The sequence below is a fragment of the Poecilia reticulata genome, linkage group LG10, assembly GCF_000633615.1.
Source record: "Poecilia reticulata strain Guanapo linkage group LG10, Guppy_female_1.0+MT, whole genome shotgun sequence".
Lineage (NCBI taxonomy): Eukaryota > Metazoa > Chordata > Actinopteri > Cyprinodontiformes > Poeciliidae > Poecilia > Poecilia reticulata.
In genome coordinates this window covers 15,864,544-15,883,789 of record NC_024340.1, presented here as the reverse complement: position 1 = coordinate 15,883,789, position 19,246 = coordinate 15,864,544, and the positions used below count along the sequence as shown (strand labels likewise).

General features: G+C 37.7%; 1 protein-coding gene across 4 annotated transcripts in view; it reads left to right on the top strand.

The window, feature by feature from the left end:
- The window catches only part of drp2 (dystrophin related protein 2), a 253,596-nt gene that overhangs the window by 232,727 nt on the left and 1,623 nt on the right, over window positions 1-19,246 (top strand). For 2 of the 4 annotated variants that reach the window (XM_008420713.2, XM_008420714.2), the window contains 3 exons: window positions 6,959-7,024; window positions 12,010-12,156; window positions 15,674-15,926. In XM_008420713.2, the coding sequence (XP_008418935.1) occupies window positions 6,959-7,024; window positions 12,010-12,156; window positions 15,674-15,926 (466 nt within the window). Of the gene's footprint in view, window positions 1-6,958; window positions 7,025-8,118; window positions 8,775-12,009; window positions 12,157-15,673; window positions 15,927-19,246 lie in introns of those variants that run through there. The other 2 variants (XM_008420715.2, XM_017307074.1) reach the window with 2 other exon arrangements.

Below are 19,246 nucleotides of genomic sequence, written 5' to 3'. Positions count from 1 at the left end.
GTAATATTATGTCATATTGTGCTATATTATACTATACTATACCACACTACACCGCACTATACTATACTATACTATACTATACTATACTATACTATACTATTACTCAAGTAAAAGTAAAAATTAGTCGTCCAAAACATTATTCAAGTATGAATAAAAAAATATTTGTTAAAAAGTCTACATTTAATATTTAAAATTTACATCATCAGATGGACCAAAATATGGACCAGTTAAAGTTAACTGGAAATGTTGGTATTTTTATATGAATTATTGTCAGAAATGACAACAATTCATATAAGTAACAAAAAAAACCCCAACAAAATCAGGCAAGAATATTTTTTTCCAAATCAAAAAAACGTATAAAACTTTAACAAACTGCAGGTGTGTCTTTGTCTGGTGAAGCGAGCGTGAAAGCTCCTCACCGGGCTGAACCTGCACGATGAGGTCAGCGCTGGTTCGTTAACCAGTAAAAAGCTCCGGCCAACTGGGACCATGAACTTTACAGGGAAGACAGAGATGTAAACACCCCAAATAATTGTTTGTTATATAATACAAATCATTCTCACCGCTCCCTCATCATACGTCTGAAAGCTCAGCTACACGTTATTCCTGCTGTTCACATAGAGCTGCGTAACCAGAGCTAACTCAGTGGGTTTTAAACTCTTAACCTTGATGTGGGGTTCGCCAAAGAAACATAATTCCACACAGGGGGTTGATGTAAATATCCATACACGTCAGCCTGTGTGAGTGAAAGGAGGGCGGAGATCATTCGGCGGCAGCTTTGTGATTGGTCCACTCTCTGGCTTTAAATGCATAAACTATAAACTTTCAGGAATAAATTTGCTCCGCCAGTGAAACACTCAGAGCAACAGAGACACTTGCAATCTGGATTATTATTTAATTATTATTTAATTTTTTTGGTTATTAATTTTTCTAAAACCAAAAACAAGCAACGCTTGGCCTGGAGGGGAGCCAGGAAAGCATGGCGGGCCGCCAGGCTTATAAAACACTGGGGGAAACCCTGCAACACACAAGGTCTTTATACATTTGAACATGAAGGAAATATGTTTGAAAATGCATATTATATTGTATGTTTTAGGGTATTTTTTAGACACCTGGCAGCCATATTGGATTTTGGTAACAAAGTTGATGAGAACCATTTTATTTTCCAAGTCTGACTTCAGGGAAGTTTTTCCATTTGAGACTTTGCAATTCCACTCCAGCAGTTCAACAGCAGCTCGTTTTAAGACTCCATCAGCTGAAAAGAGGCCTACTTAAGCTGCAGCTTAAAAAATATCATTTTTTCTCCGTGGCTTGACTTTCGCATCAAAAACCTAAAAATCCTCTCTGTACGGATGAGTGCAAACCAATCCCACCGCTGCTCTTTGTCATAGGTAGGCGACTGAGAGGAAGTGTTATAAATATTTACATTACTTTTGCATTTTCTAAGGAAATTCATAGATGTCGTAATTTAATACTTATTCATTGGCTGACTCTGTTTAAATTCTTACTTGTAGAATAACAAAAAATGTAAAAAAATGTTTTTCACTTTCTTACTTCTGCCTCCACCCCCACAGCACTTTGAAGAAATAACCTTTTCAAAGTAGCAAAAAAGAAAATCTCCTCCTCTGTTAAGTTGCAGAGGTTAAGTGTTGAAGAAAACTCGACTTTCCTCTGGTCACTAAATAAGTTTCTAGATGAGAAAACTTTGCTGTTCTGTTCTCTTTCTGCATAAAATAATTCAACATCTCCAAATTTATTTTTCCTTTTTCGTACGTCTGTAACTACTTCCTTTTCCAACTGTGCTAGTTACATTTAGATGTATTTTTTGAGGAAATGTGTAATTTTCCAAACTCCCTTGCCTTGAGCCAGACTTTCTAAGCCGCAGAGGAGGCGCAGAAGTCCACCTTCCTCAAAGATGTTTTACATTAAATATCGCCAAATTTATTCCTGCCGTTTTATAAATCCTTCATTCATCTCAAACACCATATTTGTATTTGAAGTTTGAGGTTACAAATGTCATATTTGTACACTTCAAACGCAGACACGGCCTCCTTTCTCTTTTCTGCTTTTTACGTGTGTATCTCTCAGCGCGCTCTTCCCTATTCATTGATGCCGAACTTCATTCCTTTCATCATCACCGCTGCTGTGACATCTCACAGAGGAGAGATGAGAAGGAGATAATAAAGAAGCCCCTTGAAGCTCAGGCAGGATTTCTCCTCTCCAGCTCTCGCTCTCGCTCGCGCTCTCTCATTTCTCATTTCCTTTCACATCCAATATTATGTACAAAAAGCTAAACACCAGCTTGTGCACACCAGAGCCCACACACACTACTGTGTGCTATTACATTCTGCCCTTTTCTTTCTCATTTACTCTTGTCCCTGACTCAGTCTTGAGGTTTTAGGACCCCTCCTGATGAATAGTGTTGCGGATTGAATTACGAGCAGTGAGGTTCACCGTGCCAGGACTCCTGTGCCACGACACGGATAAATCCAACATTTCTCAGAGCTGCGGTCGCGTTGGAAAATGAAAAGAAATAGGATGTAGCTTGGACAGTGCAGACAGCCTCTAAATCACTACCCGGTGCTGCTTTCACTCCTCACTGCTTCAGCTGACAACGCTGCAGAACATGATGCAGTCTGGAGCGAATCTCTCTGCTGGAGGAAAGCTGCTGCAAACGTTTAGGTCTGCTGGCATGCAGTCTGAATGCTGGTCATACGTTTTCATCATGCCTCAAAAACACAAACCTTACCAAGTAATTTTAGTCTAGTTTCAAGTGGAAACATCTTTTTACACTTGGAATAAGACAAAACTGACTTACAAGTAACTTTTCAGCAAGAAATAGGAGCTTTTTTAAAGTTAATAATCCCTTAATGTGATGGAAAAGTGCTAGTCCCACTGGCAAATTGTTTCTCTTATAACATTGGAAAAATGTTAGAATCTACCATCGGATCCAGTACTTTTTAAAAGTCTATATTCAGTAATTATTGGCTTAAACCAAGCTGAAAGGTTAAGCTTGAAGTTTGGTTTCTCTTCAAGTGAACTAACATATTTCCACAAGAAATTAGACCAAAATTACGTGGTAATTTTTTTTTTCCATTTGCAGTGTTTGCATTCCCTTTTAATTCATTCTCAAATGCACCTCGCTCTATTTAGTATGCAGCCACAGCGATAACAAATGTTAATTTAAAGTTATACATACCCCTTTAAAGATCCTCAGTGAAAACATGTTTACATTCTTAACACAGAAAACTGGTTGAAAATCGATCATTTAACAGCATGTTTGTTTTTGTAGTATCTTTCAGTGGAGACAGGATTGCATATGAAAACGTCTCTTTATTAAACATTCAGACCAACAGATACAACCAGAACCAGCAGATGTTGATGTTACCATGTGAAAATAACTCAAAAATAACCCAAAGAGGTTTTATTTCTTTCTTTACTTATTTTGCATGTTTAAGTTGGTTCAACTGACAGATTATTTCACTTATAACACTGGAAAATGTTTTAAGTGAAATAATCTGCCATTGGAACGAGACCTTTTCAATAATATGAAGTGATTATTAGAAACTACATCAGAAATACTTGGTAAGATCTTGTGTTTTCGCAGTGCAATGAGTTGCTTCTTCCAGGTGATAAATCACAATATTTAAAGAACAAACCAATATTTTCATGAATAAGAGACTAGCATGGTGTTCTCAGGGTGTTTCCACACCTGGTAGTTCAGGAGACTCAGTAGAAATTGGGCAACAAGTTGCAAGATTTATAATTTCAGCTGGTGTGAAACGATCCAAACTAATTGAAAAACTTGTTCCCCTCCTCGCCTGTGGTGGTGCTGCACCAAGAACTACTGAAGGAAATAACAAAAACCTCAGAAGAAGTCATAAATGCAACTTCCTTCTTCACAAAATGTGAACAAAAGTGGAGTGCCGTCAGATTTGACCAGTTGTAGGATTTCTTTTTTGTCTTTGGTAAAACACCACAAGTTGTTTCTCCCTCTATTGCTACACTCATGTGTTTGGTTTGGCTGCATTTACCCAGAATTCCCTGCTTTCAGAGCGTTCTTTGGTCTGCTTGGTGTTCACATACATTCAAACCATCCCAGTTTACTTTAAACGAACTGAGGCTGAGGTTTTCAGGCGGATGAGACTCCAACTCGCTCTGAAGTTCGATTGATTCACGCCTCCTCTGACGAACCAAACTGTCAAGACAAACTGACTATAATTGGATTAAAATGAACTAAACAGGATCATTGGTGTAGCTATCAATGGATGTAGTGTCAAGAATTCAAAAAACTAATTTATTAAACAGCTGCACACTGTATAGCGTCTGCCTGGATATTAAAATGTTAACTCATCATGACAGATCTGAGACTTTCCTACAGTCTTCAGTCAGAAGCCTCCTCAGATTCAATGTAAGACTGACTGGTACTGCAGATCCTTCCTGCCCACAGTGTCACCAACCAATGAATGAATCAGGCATTTTAACATCGGTCTGTTTTGAGAGCAACTATAACTTTAAATCTTTGTGGCCAAAGGTGAGAAGCAGAGACTGAAGGAGTATCTGATAAAAATAGTTGGTCCTTGTAGATATATTTAATATTTAATCATTCAATAAAACCCATAAACATTATGGTTTATGTAGAACACTGTAAAATGAAGCAATATGCAAAAGCAGTCTGTAGTTACGCAATATGACTTTTCACAAAATTGATCCATTAGCAATAAAATCCAAGGTCTTAAAAAGTGAAACTACATGCAAGCAGCTTAACTCTGTGACTAGAAGTTCAAACCGGAAAAGTTTGGCAGAATAATAATAGCAGGAATATTTGCAGCATAGATGCATCCACAAACAGCATAAAAAATATCATTCATATATTTATTTAAAACAAATCTCTTTCAATGTCAATTTAAATAAAAAAAAAATATTGAATAAAAATATGGTTTTGCTTGTTCACCTCTGGTTTTCTTCCATTATCAGGTTAACAACTCGGTTGTTTTATTCTCACCACCTCCCTGTATTTGATGTTATCAAGTAAACAGTTTACAGCTTGTGAAGCACGGCTGTCCACTGAAAGTCAAATCAGTCCTTCGTTCTGAAACACCCCCAAACCGCTCACTCTGCCTCCTCACAGGCTTACATTTCAGAAGAGCTTATTTCTAAAAAGGCTTTTTATTGCCTGCAGGCTGCCAGACAGTCACAGTACAGTTTTATCCTCCGTCCTTGTGGACATTTTCATAGCTCTTTCTCTAAGGCGAAAAAAGCATTTTTGCCATTCTGCAATCTTGTGAGCCAGATGTTTCTAGACAGTTTATTGCTGGTTGGATGCAATTATTCAAAATCTGAGAACATGTTGCTGCAACAACAAGTTCTGGTGCAAGAGCCTTCAAACACTTCTGAAGGCTTTGCTCATCCAGGCTGCCAGCCTTTCTAGTAGCCGTGTAAACAAGATGGATGAATTCAAGCCCCTAGTTTTGAATTGAATGTTTGATAAAGTCAATAAAATTATAAACGAAATATAATTTGGTGTTCATGTTTAGTAACATTTCAGTTCGGCAAACATCTTAATTTCTCAAATGGTCCTATTTGAATGTCTTGGTGAATGTTGCATTGCCACAAAAACTTGGGTAACAGTTTTAACCCTAACCCTAACCCTGACATGACACTGTCGTAAACATGACATAACATCTGTCATGAACATAAAGAAGTCTTTATGAATGTTTATGACTGTTGTCATGAAGTGTCATATAATGACAGTTTAATGCAAAGTTGCTCTAAAAGTTGCAATAAAAGTCCATAAAAAATGCCAACTTTGCATTAAATTGTCATTATTTACAAAATCATGCAAAGTTGGCACTTTTAAAGGACTTTTAATGCAACTTTTAGAACAACTTTGCATTAAAAGTGTCATTATTTACCAAATGACACTTCATGACAGCTGTCATAAACATTAATAAAAACTCCTTCATGTTCATGACAGGTGTTATGTCATGTTTATGACAGTGTCATGTCAGTCTTATGCACACCCCTTCAAATAAAGTGTTACCAAAACTTGTATGTGTGATAAATAAACACATGAATAAATCTGCAGCTTTCATGTCTTTCTGCTTTAGATCAGTTGTAGTTTCTGACTGCTCTGTGCAGAAAAACAAAATTCAATGACTTATTTCTATTCTGGAAATCGAAATAATTGGCAATGAAACAATTCAATTTAAAGTTAATTTTAGCTCTAAATATACTAATAGAGCTTCTTCATGCCCTCTTGAAATTGTTTCTGATTATATAAACAACCAGCATCACTGAATCCTCAGAATTCTTCATTTTTAAAATAAAATTCTGAGAAAAAAAAATCTTTTTTTTTTTTTTTTTCAGTGGTCCTAGTCCTCTTTTGTTGTTTTGCGATATTTTGATATGAATGTGCAGCTCTGGAAAATATTAAGAAATCATAGAAAAACTACCAGTTTCTCTGATTTTACTCTTTAAAGGTTTATGTTTGAGTAAAATGAACATTGTTCTTTTATTCTATGAACCACTGACATGTCTTTGAGATTCAAAGAAATAATTTAGTTTTTATTAGCAGAAAATGAGAAATGGTCAAAATGATAAGAAAGATGCAGCACTTTCAGACCTCAAATAATTCAAAGAAAACAAGTTTATATTCATTTAGAAACAACAAAACTAATGTTTTAACTCAGGAAGAGTTTAGAAATGAATATTTGGTGGAATAACCAGGAGGTTTAATGGGGCTCAGAGCTCTTGATGTTTTCCAGAGCTTTAGTAATTTTACTGTCGTATTTTTTGCAGGTTGACTTTTTGATTTGTTGACTCTTGGCTGTTTTTCCAGAAAACATTTCTGTTTAATGGGATGTTCACTAGAGACCACGCCTGATTGATTGATTGTGAGTTTATTTATTTATTCATTTATTCATTGACTGACTGACTGACTTGGGTTTGTTTACAGACTGGCAGAAATGGAAAACCAGAATTGCTCATTCTTCACGGATAGCCTGTCTCCAGACGAGAGCCTGTGAGTATGTGGCCACACAACAAACGCCCTGATTACAGTCGCTGCTTTATGTGTGTGTGCGTGCGTGCGTGTGTGCGTGCGTGTGTGTGTGCGTGCGCGCGCCCTTTAGCCCTGAAGACATCAGCCATTTCTGTTATGTTTGCGCTCCAGCTTGAACATGCATGTTGGTCTGTTACTGTACGACTGGGTAATCATGTAAGTAATCGTCCACATAATGGGACTGACCCACATGGAGCGTCGTCCTCCTCCATCATGCGACTCGCCCGCTGCGGTTCGAGTCTCTGGGTTTGTGTAGATAGTGGAGGGAGCCTGTTTGTAGGACTTGGCTGAGAGTGAGTAGCAGTAAGTGGAAGAAGTGTTATTTTGATGTGAATGAGGCAGTCACTTCTCATTGTGGAAAACTGAGAGTGGAGAAAGAGGGTTAGAGTTGTTGGAAGCCATGCTTTGAGTCCGTGTCTCAGTGTTTGTTGACATCGGTGTGAGCTGTCGAACGTTTGCTCCTCTGAGATTGTTTTTGTCTTTCATTGCACTTTAAAGTCGTCGCTGTGTGCCCAGCAGCCCTGTGCAAAGTGTTGTATGGTCTTTGGGGCTCCAGGTGCATCTCTCAGTGTGTGCATTGTGAAATGTGCTCATTATTTCTCCTCAGATGAATGTTATGTCTGCCTGCCTCTGAGAGAAGGCGGTGATTGACACCACATAAAGAGCAATTTTTTTTTATTTTGTCTAAAACAAAACTTGGTAAAAACAAGTTTTACCTCTGACGTCAGTGCTTCTCAAGCCTTTGTTCATACATGCATGCGTCTTACGAACTCCAGCATTTGCATGTGACTCTACAAGTATGTGTATCTATAATTGAGCTCCTGAGCGTGTTTGGTATGCATGACAAGCCGCTCGGTTCCAGTAGCAGCATTGCTTTCTGCTCTTGTGGTCTTGTATTTGGGGTTGATTCTGCAGACCTGTCACTCTGTCTGTCAGTGCAGCTTTTTTTTGCTGCATGGCTCCGAACGTGCCGCTGCGCTATCTGCGTCTCCAGCTGGTGTTTTGGCTGCTATCATGCTGTTTTCTGTCCTGACTCCTGCTGTCTCTGTCCACAGCTTTCTCCACTCCCTCGTCTTTCTACATTGCTCTGCATGGCAGGAAACGGAGGTGAAACACGGTCATAACCTCGAAAACGTCTTCATTCCCCTTGACGTTTTTCACATTTTTGTCGCCTGAAAATGATAAATCTCAGTGGAATTTATCACAATTTTATTAGATAGACCAACATTAGCATAATGAAATGTTCCTTTTTAGAACTTGTTTTGCTTTTTTAACTTTATGCACATTGCATCACCAAAAATATAATAAAATGCAACAAGCTGAATATTTAAAACTTTTTCTCTGCAGATTTCAGTATATTGTAAGAAAATCAAGTCTCTCTTCTGTTAAACTGTATATAAAATAAAAGTATTCCTTTATTCATTGGAATAAAGGTAAAATACAAAAATACAAAAACTTACTTTGACAAAAAGTAATTTTGGTCTAGTTGTTAGTGCAATAAAACAACTATTTTACAAGATATACAACCCTATGTAGTCGCTACTCGCCACCCGGCGTACAAGCATGTGACGCATTAATAAGGCTTCGTAATAACAGACGGCATACAGAGTTTTCATTTCGACTCTGTTGGACAGCACGGACTTCAAACTTTATAAAAGTGGTGTTTTTATATTGGTTTTGTTGTTATTTACTTCAAAATAAAGCCAGAAATAAGATTGATAATTTCCGCCTTATTTTGTGGGGTCTAAATGTACCACATTTCGAAACAACCAATGAAAATGTGTTGACGGTCTGTTGCTAGGTAGAACGGAGACACGCGGAAAGAGAAGGGGGGATTTGGCTACGGCAAGAGACTAGGGTGCAGCGATGCTGGGGATTTTACTGAGTGTTTCGATGGGTTTTTTAGACTATAGGTGTGTTAGTTAGAGTTTGTGGTGTGTGTAGGGCAGGGGTGTCAAACTCCAGTCCTGAAGGGCCGCTGTCCTGCAGTTTTTAGATGTGCCACAGGTACAAAACACCTGAATCAAATGGCTTAATTACCTCCTCAGTTCTCCAGAGCCTTGCTAATTACTTAATTATTCTATTCAGGTGTGGTGCAGCAGAGGCACTTCTAAAAGTTGCAGGACACCGGCCCTCAAGGACTGGAGTTTGACACCCCTGGTGTAGGGTTAGTAGTAGTTTAGCTAGCTATCGCTACATGGCTTCATAGCGAGCGCTGACGCACAGAGAAGAGAGACTGGGATGGCCAGTTAGACCTCGACTGCAAAGGGTTTTAAGTCAATAATTTCTTAATAGTGATGAAAAAGCTATTCAATTGGCAAATTATTCACTTATAATAAGACATTTTTCCCATCTTTTAAGTGAACTAGAACTTTTTCATCTATACTAAAGAATTATTTATTTAATTTAAACTCCTGTTTCTTGCTGAAAAGTTGCTTGTAAGTTGGTTTTGTTTTATTTGAATTTACGACGATATTTGCACTAGAAATTAGATCAAAAATCCTTCATACGGTCTTGTGTTTTTGCAGCGTGGGAGCAAAGCGATCAGCCTCCATATTCGCAAACCCAATTGAGATAAATCCCCAAAGACATGCAGCTGCAGTTTCAGTGAATTCTTTGAAAAATTTTGAATTTGAACGGTTGGTCCACAAAATGTCGACTCCATGCCACACTTCCTCAGATTTGTTTTCCATAATTACTTTGAAGCATTTCCCATCTACATTGCGGTTATGCTAAACTTTATGTTGATTTGCTGCAAAAAAATCTCATTAAAATACTATAAAGTTTTTATTTTTAATGTCACAAAATATAAAAAAATAATAAATAGAAATTAAATGTATAAGATGTTGCTCTATTCAGTCAGAATATCAAAGCTAATCAACAGTTAAATATTTTCGATATACTTTGTATTGCAGAAGTTTTGTTGCTACATCCATTCATGCTGCCTTTGCCACACATTCAAGAAAAAGCTGCAGGGGAAGCAGCTTAAGCAGAGATTTCCAGAAAGCCTTCTCTGAATCTGCCTTCTCCAGCTTATCTGCCGGGACTCTGAGGTGTTCAGATGCCAGATACGAAATCTAATCTCCCCAACAAGTCAATGATTTGCCAGGAGACCTCCTGTTAGTGGGTCATATCTGAAACACGCCCTCCAGGAAGGAGCTCATGAAACTTCCAACCTTTAAATGAAAGAAGCCCATTTCTCCTTCCAGCTCTTCCTAAATAGCTGAAATCTTAGTTCTGTCAACAAGGCTGAGTAGCAGCAATGAGTCACCCTGAGGAAGAAGCTCTCTTCATACACTCGGATTTGCAGTCTCATTATTTTGGACGCTGCTCTCCTGAAGGTCATGACCAGGGCAGAGTTGGAAAATAAATCTTTAATTTGAAAGATTTTGTGTTTCTGCTCAGATCTTTTGTCTCTTTTTCCAAATGACACGAATTGAAACACGACAATTTCCAAACAAAAAGTTTCTTCACTGGAATGAGGTCATAAAATATATTTTACAGAATTGTAATGGAAACATTTTAGTTTTTTTTTTTGCATCACACAAGTCACACAATCAACATCCAGATGTTGCTACTGAACACGACGAAGAAGACAGCAGGAAGTAGCAGGACGGTGATGGTTTGTTTTGTTTTTTCTGACATTGTGCAGCTTCTCTAAAATTGCCGGCTAAAGTTTCCAGAACGCCGCATACAGTATGTAGCCACTACCAAGTATAAAACACCGACGTCTTCTCCTCTGATGGCTGATGAACATTAAAAAAAACGCTACATAAGTCTCATGTGGTATTAAAATGAGGACTTGAAGTTTGTACATTCCCTTTCGGCTTGATTTTGTCATTTGCTTCAGGGCTTGTAAAAGTGTTTCACATATTATTCATTTGTTTTCTGAAATGTGCCTTTGTTTTGAAAGTTGTAAGTTTTTCAGATTTTGTAATGCTGGTTTGGACCTCCCAGCCACCGTAGCATCCTGTCGCCACACTGAGCAGCAAAGAGCGACGTGTGAAAGAAAGTTATTCTGAGGTAGTCTGCAAGTCAGCCTGTCACGACGACCTCGTTTATGAAGCAATAAACGACTATACAGTTATTTTGAGGCCATTTTCAAGTAATTTATTGGTAAAAATAATGCGAGTTTCTCCTCTCAAAGACCAATCAACTTTAATCTTCTAAAGTAAACTTAACACAGGAACTGAAAGATATTTAAACGTCCAAAATGAAACACCAAAATACAGTAAATAAAATGGAAATAAAAACTTACATATAACCAAAACCATAAATAAAATGGATTATAATGTCTCTATACACACATAAATACTAATCATGACAATTGAAATTATTCCGCTCACGTTAATCTATCATGCGATTAATTGATTGTTTATTGCGACATTCTGTGGTCTGGGTTGGATTAAAACACATTAAATCGATGCAGAAATGAAGATGGGGATTTTTCCAAATATCACCGCGACGTATAACCAGACATAAAAATAAAAAGGTTATAACTTTCTGTTAACTTTAATCCAATAAAGTTGTCTCCACTGGCAGAAGTATTATTACCAGACATAAACTGCAAAATAACTGTCTTTCCATTACATCCATTACAATAATTGCCAGACAGTTAGACATCTATTTATTGCCTCAGGTCTGCTGTAATAGAACCTCACATTATCTTTTCTATTTCAATGTCAATGGTGATTTTATTATTTTTGGAGCTGCGTTGTGTGGAAGTTAAAGATGAGCTCAGCCGTTTTGGTAAATGTCAGAGGTTTACTGGTGCGGTGAGCCGGGTTTGTCCCGTCCTGTTTGGTTTTGTCTCGTCCTGTGATCCCCGTCCTCATCGTCCCGCTTGCTTTGCTTTGGCCGTGATGCCGCGCCGTTGGCTCTGCTTTGTGCTGCTGGTGGCTGTGTGCTGGTGGCTCAGTGTGCTGTCTCCTGTGTGGGGGACTCAGGGATGAAGATCAGTACCTCCTGCGTCACTCCAGCCCAGCCCTGGACCACGATTCACCCTGCGGGCAGCACATGCTGCTGGCTCACCTGGAGCATCAGGACAAGGAGCAGCTGCAATGCACCCTGGCCCGCCTGGAGAACGAGAACAGGTCTGTAGCTGGGAAAATGTCCGAACGCTTAAGTTTTGACTTATGCACAATTACTGAAGTAATTATCGACTGAGCTGATCATTTATGGAAAATAAAACAGAAGTAAACCAGATATATCCACCAAAACACATCATAAATAACAGCTTTGTTGACTATTTGCACTGGAAAAAATACAAAATTTGACCAAGTACTTTTGGTGTCGGCTTTACTGCAAATGCCTTAGTAAACTTGTAATAAGACAAAACTAACTTAAAAACATTTTAGCAAGAAATTATTCACTTGGTTTAAATACATAATTGTTTAATGTTGATCCACTGACAGATTATTTCATTTACAACATGGAAAATGTAAATGTAATGTAAAACTAAGCCGTATAAACCAGTTTTGTTTCTGATGCCATATGTTTCCAAAAATTTATTTTTGACCATAGTTTTAATATTGTTTTATTTTTATTTTTTAATCTTGTCCTAATGACAATGTTGGAGTCAGTGACAAAACTAACAAGTTTTCAGCCACATGCAGGAGCTTGTTTTAAGTAAATAAGTCTTAATATTGTTAAAAATTTACTACTTCTACTGGCTGATTATTTCACTTATAGCATTTTTCTGCTGTTAAAGTGAAATAATCATATATTAAGGAACTGCCCTGGATTCACACTGCAGCCTGAAGTCCGATTCTTTTCCAATGCGACCCAGGCGACTTGGGTATCTGGTTCAAATGTGACCGACCTGAACATCATTGATACTCGACAAATGTCACTATTCTGCATCCTGATACGTGCAAGCGGAAATAAAAACAACCATGTCGGACAGTAATGAGGATTAAGTTGTTAATATGCTGCTCCGGTTGGACAACAACTTCAAATATGTAAGCTAAGCTCCACCGTTAGCCTCCATGTTTACTTCCGCAAACACTGAGCTCTTCTTCTTCTTTTTATCGAGGTTGGAAAACACTGAGAACTCTGACGCTATTGCGCCCTCTAGTGCGCATGTGGGACACTTTCAGGTTGTTTGCCCGTTCACACTGGAGAAGGCATACAGGTCGCATTTATTTGGAAATGTGAACGGCCACGACAAAAAATAAATAAAAATAAAAATCTGATTAGACAAAAGAAATCGGGATTGTGTCACTTCAGACTGCAGTGTGAATGCAGCCTTAAACCAAGCTATATCTTTCTGAAATGTTACCTGTAAGTCAGTTGAATAAGATATTTACACTAAAACTAGACCAAAAATACTTGATAAAAGGTTTTTGCAGCGTCATCTCCTGGTTTAGTGAAACAAGCTCAATAAAAGTGTGCAGGCGTTTATCGTTCGCACAGTTTTCAACAATTCTCCGATTTGAAATATCTCCTGCTGAGAGTAAACACTCAAAATCTACAGTCTTTTGAACAGCCAACTGAAAATAAAGAAGAAAAAAACCCACTCTGAACACATAGCTGTCAGCCAAATGTGTACAGCAGTGTGATAACATGGGAGAAGCTGTAAATCGAGCTTCGCTTTGACACCCTGTGTCCAAAAGAGAGAGGAGAAAAGCTCCTAATGATCTGACTGGAGTGATGCAAGAGGAAAAGCAAGTTTGAAACACAAAATATTAATGCTTTGATTTGGATTTATGTGCTTCGGGTTCAGACATTTCCCATAAATGACGCTAATTCATTTTCTCCTACATGCACTTAATTTGTCACCAGAGGCATCTTTATGCGAATGATTCATATGAATAATTGTCTCATCCTCGCTTTGCAGTGACCTTTACAAACCCACAGCAACGTAAACCTGCACATGCTTACAGCCTCCAGGTGTTGGAAACCTTGACCAAATTATTATTTCTCTTTTTCTCAAAATGCCCCAACATGGTGTTTGTGTAGTTTTGTGTGTACACGCAATAAATCAGGGCCACAAAAAAGAAATCCGCTGAAAAACCCCCAAACTAACAGCATTAATGAGAACTACTCGTGTGTTTTGAGTCGGGACTAAAACAGCAACTTTATTTTGAATACTAGGAGACATTAAAAATGATCTGGTTCCTAATGTGGTTTAATTATCTAAATCTGATCTTTAAATGTAGTAAAAATATAACTGGTTAGCAGTGATGGACAGTAACAAAGTACATTTACTTGAGCGTAAGTAAGTATTTTGTTACTTTTGAGTTTTGTTTCATTTTAAGTTTACTAAGATATTTGCACTAAATACTTGAATACTTGGTCAGATTTGGTGAAGCTCTGCTAGTTTTGACTGTGACATTTAAAGAAAACCAAACAGAGCATCTGAACTGGGTCATCACCAGAACCACCAGCTACAAATCCAAGAATGACTGAAGACCCAAAGAGTCACCGCAGTGCAAGAACTTTAGAAAGTTGTGAACAAATAAATGAACAAATAGTCGCTCTAAAGCCCTCCACACACACATGCAAGGGATTGATTAAATAGATTTTATTGCTACTTATCAGATTTTCCAAAACAAGTTCTGCGATATCTGACTTAAAATAAGTTGTTTTGTTCAGTTGGAAGACAGAATATTTAACTAAAAGTTAGATAATTTGCAGCATCTAAAATGTAAATTTATTTCTCATTTGCACAAGCACAAAAATAAATGTTAAAACTGAGTCTTTATTTACTTTGGGAAAAGTCATTTTAACTTTCAGATGAGTGGCTGGAGGCATGTTTACCACAGCGTTGCATCAGCTTTTCTTTTAACATTTGATGCACTTCAGAACTCAGGAGACTAGTTAGAAGAAGCAAAATAATTTGAAGTTTTTTTTTCTAGTTGTCAGATTGAAAGTACTCAACATTTTTGGATTGCTTTGCTGCATTTTCTTATATCCTAACACTCCAAATTGTTAGAGGGAGACGCTTTGGGACAATTAGACTGGTTTAGAATCAGAATTACTCATCAATCTAGTTGGAAATGGTGCAGAATAAATCCTGATGGAGACATAAGCAAGATGCACACAAAAGTGGATAAAAAAAAAAAAAAAAGCTAACTGCTCACAGCGCTTTTGTTTTTACCCTAAAAGTTTCAGTGAAAGATTTGGTGAAAAGTCCATTAAATTATGCCTAAGAAAGAAAAAGTCCTGTTCCTTCTCTTAATGCCAGTCTTTGCATTCTGCTCCTCCAGACACATTAGTGTCTGTGGCCTGCAGGTCAGCGTGTCCAAAATCAAATTAATTAACGATGCATCAAACTCTGAACAGTTTTTCCCAATATTGTGTCACATCAAGGAGAAATATCGCGTGCTGAGTATTAAAGCTTGTATTAAAGATGATTAATCTCAATGGGGCGAGTTGTCAACATTCATTTGCGTTATAGTACATTTGGAGTTATAAATGTAGCGCGCTACACTGAGCAGCGTGTCGCTATTTACATTTTAAATGAGATTATTCCAGTTGCACTACATGTTTACGTAGATTTTTCTGTTGCAGGCAAATAAATATACATTATATTGATATTTTTTTGCCTCCTGCATCAATAAGTTGGCCTGACGGCTTCCTCATCCGGCCTCCGCTGCGTGTCCTCAGGGTGCTGCAGAGCGAGTACAGGCGACTCAAGTGGAAACACGAAGAGGCGGCGGCGCTTCCCATGCTGACCGAGGCTGGTGAGGGCGGCCCCGGGTCGCCCACCGCGGGAGGGGCGCAGGATGAAGAGCTGCTGGCTGAGGCGCGGGTGCTGCGGCAACACAAAACGCGCCTGGAGACCCGGATGCAGATCCTGGAGGACCACAACAAACAGCTGGAGTCGCAGCTGCGCCGACTCAGGGAGCTACTGCTGCAGGTGAACGCTTTAAATCGGAGGTTTAACAGAGACGCAGATGCAGTCAGGATGAGTTTCAGGTTTGGATCTTTTGATGATTCTCCTGTTTTTGGTGAAATGAGCTTTAGTGCTTTAAACATCAGATGTATTGTATCTGTTCAGGTTTGAGTGAATAAGGAAGAAAACGATGCATTCATGTTGAAATATGTGGATAAATCCCACTAAACCTTTAACCTCAGACTGGAGCGTTGTCCAGAAGCCTCCAGAGACGATGCGCTCTGGACCGCTTCAGGTTGATGTTGGCGCGTTTTATCCCACATCATCGCTGATGGACACAACAAAAACACTATCCTGATTTCAGGATTTTGACTTTGATCCGTCTCCAAATTCAACTTTTCCAAGTTTCTTTCCTCCAAACTCCAAATGTTCTCTTCGGATTTTGACTTCAGTTGCCAAATTTCGCTTTTCCTCTGAATTATTTTTTTCTCACATTTTTGACTTTAATGTCCAACTTCTGACTTTTCTCAGAATTCCAGTTATATTTATCTGAAATACAACTTCTTTTTTAAATTTAGACTTTTTTTCTACAAATTCTGACCCTAATTGCTGATTTTTGACGTTTTTTCCTTTGAATTCTGATATTTGTCTCTGAATTACAAGTTTTTCACTGAATTTTGAATTTGTTTTTGTGTTTTTTAGATAATTTCCTTGCATTTAACAGCCAGCAGTGTCTAAATTCAAACTTTTTTGACACATTTGAGTTAAATAGAGGCTAATTTTTGGATGTATTTTTAACACCACGTCCTACATAAATTCCTAACGTATCTGTTCTCTCATTATTGTAGCATTTAACAAATAGAAATAATTTGGGTCATTTTAATTGAGCCCAAAGGATGAGAAGTTGTTTGATTTCACATCATCAGACTGAGAAAATAAGTGTTTTTATTCAACTGAGTTCATTTTATCTATAGAGCACAAATTCACAACAAATGTCGTCTCAACAATAAAGTACTTGTAAATCAAAAATAAGACACAAAATATAAAATAAGTCAGAAATGTTAAGTGATGTACGACATTGGAAAACAGCTGGTCAGCAGTTTAAGGCAGAGGATGTTTTATGGTCGTTCTCTTTGAAATGCTGCTGTTTCTGTAAATTAAGAGATAAAATCCTTGATAAATTCAGATTTTTGCATCTTGTTGTTTTAAAAAATCACTATACATCTTAGACATTCCACAATAAAATTAAAGTGGCTAATTAAAGCTCAAAATTGATATATATTCACTTCTAAACACAGCTGAAATCATTCTGCACTTTATATCATATAAAGTCGGTTTATTTTGTGTAATTCCCCTTTAATTTAATAAAGTTTTGCTCGTGTATCTTGTTAGGTTTGCATGTTTTTCCGTTTATTTGGTTCAAGTTCAGTTTCCCAAGAGGAGCTGCTCCATTTAATCTGAAATAAATCACCATTAACTATTTACAAAACCAAAGAAGAAGAAGAAAAAACACAATTCCCTGTGTGTGTGGTGCAGTGGGGTTAGTCTGCAGACATATCTGTGTCTTCTCTCTCGTTTAGCAAGCAGATCCCTTTCTCCATCAGGTGTTTTGTGTGTGAATTATAACGTAAGAGTCTGTTTTATCGCTGATGAAAGAGAGCATGACTGAACCCGAATGACAGCGTCTATTATTCTGCAGAGCATTTATCATAAAAGCCGTTTCTATGTGCAGCATTAGACAGTTAATACCAAATATCACTGAGTGGCATGAAGATCAATCCTTCCAGGTGTTTCTTTGTTCCACAGTAACTTTATCTCTTATTTCTTTTCCTGCATAGAGATGGAAAAAAAAAAATCAGAGTTTTAATATTTATATAACTGCATTCATATGAGTGCAGAGAGCAACAATGGAGCCTATAAAGAGGGGAGGGAACGCGAGTACAAAGAGGTGCAGCACAAAAAGACGAGGATGAACAGACACCGAAGGGTCGTATTAAAAGATTCACTGCAGTATAAAGGAAACGTATAACAAAGAGCGGCACAGGAGAGTGGGAGCTGACTCATGCTGTTACCATTATGACACTGTGTAAATTATTAAGTAAGAGTAACTAAATAGCACATTCAGGTCAGTGAATGAGGGGAAAGCAGAGGGACAAAGATGAGAAAGACAGAAAGAAGGACGGGATGCTGCCTCTTATGTTCGCTAAGACTTGGAAATTGAAAGTGAACAGAAGAGAGAGAGGAGGAAGATGAGGAGGAGTGCTCAGTGTATTCCTGCTTGTGAGGAAGAAAGAAAATGTTTTTTTGAGTCATTTTTCTTTGTGGAAGAATATCACAGATTAATTTCTTTGGAAAGTCTCTGGAAGCCGTAATCTGAATGCGTGAATCCGTTCCGAGTCTCTGCAGACGTCAAACTCCTCCAGAGGACGTGTTGCTAAAAACAAAAACATTTATATGTTTGTGTCGCATTGGGCATGTTTGATTGTGCCGCGAGTTTTAGAGCAATGCTGACATTTTGAGTTTTGTTTAAAGCACAGGTGTCCAAAACTGACAAATTTATTAAATTGAAAATGTGTAAAATGATTTAATATGATTCTTTTGTTGTTGTTGTTTTACCTGCTCAACAATAAAATATTTTTAATGAAATCTGGATATTATTAGACTGAAAACATAAAAAGGTCTTCATTCTGTCGCCTTATTAAAGGAAAAACAGACAATTTCCCTTTTTTTTGTTTGATCAGTTGTTTTCTGTTTTGTTGATCAAATTTTTACCACTTTGACTTGTTTTCAGGGACCAAACAAAATCTTTTCAAGGGCCACAAAAGGCCCCCGCGCCACACTTTGGACACCATTTTAAGGCTGTTTTATTGTGTATTGACACCTCTTAAACTGTTTAAACAACTTCAATATATTTTATTGAGATATGTATTTTATTTGATAAACACCAAAGCAAATAAAAATAAGAACTGTTTGTATCATTCTCTGTTCTTCAACTTGAGATTAATGAAATTTCACAACTTGCTGGACTATTATATTCTACAAATGGTCCAAAACTAAATCTATTTGATTTGCTGTGGCAAGACCTTAAAATTAATCTTCATAGTAGCTCAAACCAGCTTGACATAATAATTGGTAAAACGTTTTTTGAGACATTTCCCTAAAGACCTGCAGCTGCAGTGAGGTGTTTCTGCAGAGTGTTGACTCAGGGGCTCTGAGTACAATCACAAATTTAGTTTGCAATTATGCACCTTCTGTTGGTCTGTGATAAATCCAATTATGATGTCCAAAGGGTACAAACACTTTGGCTTTGCACCGCACAGCCCGTTCTTTTGTTCTTTTATCTG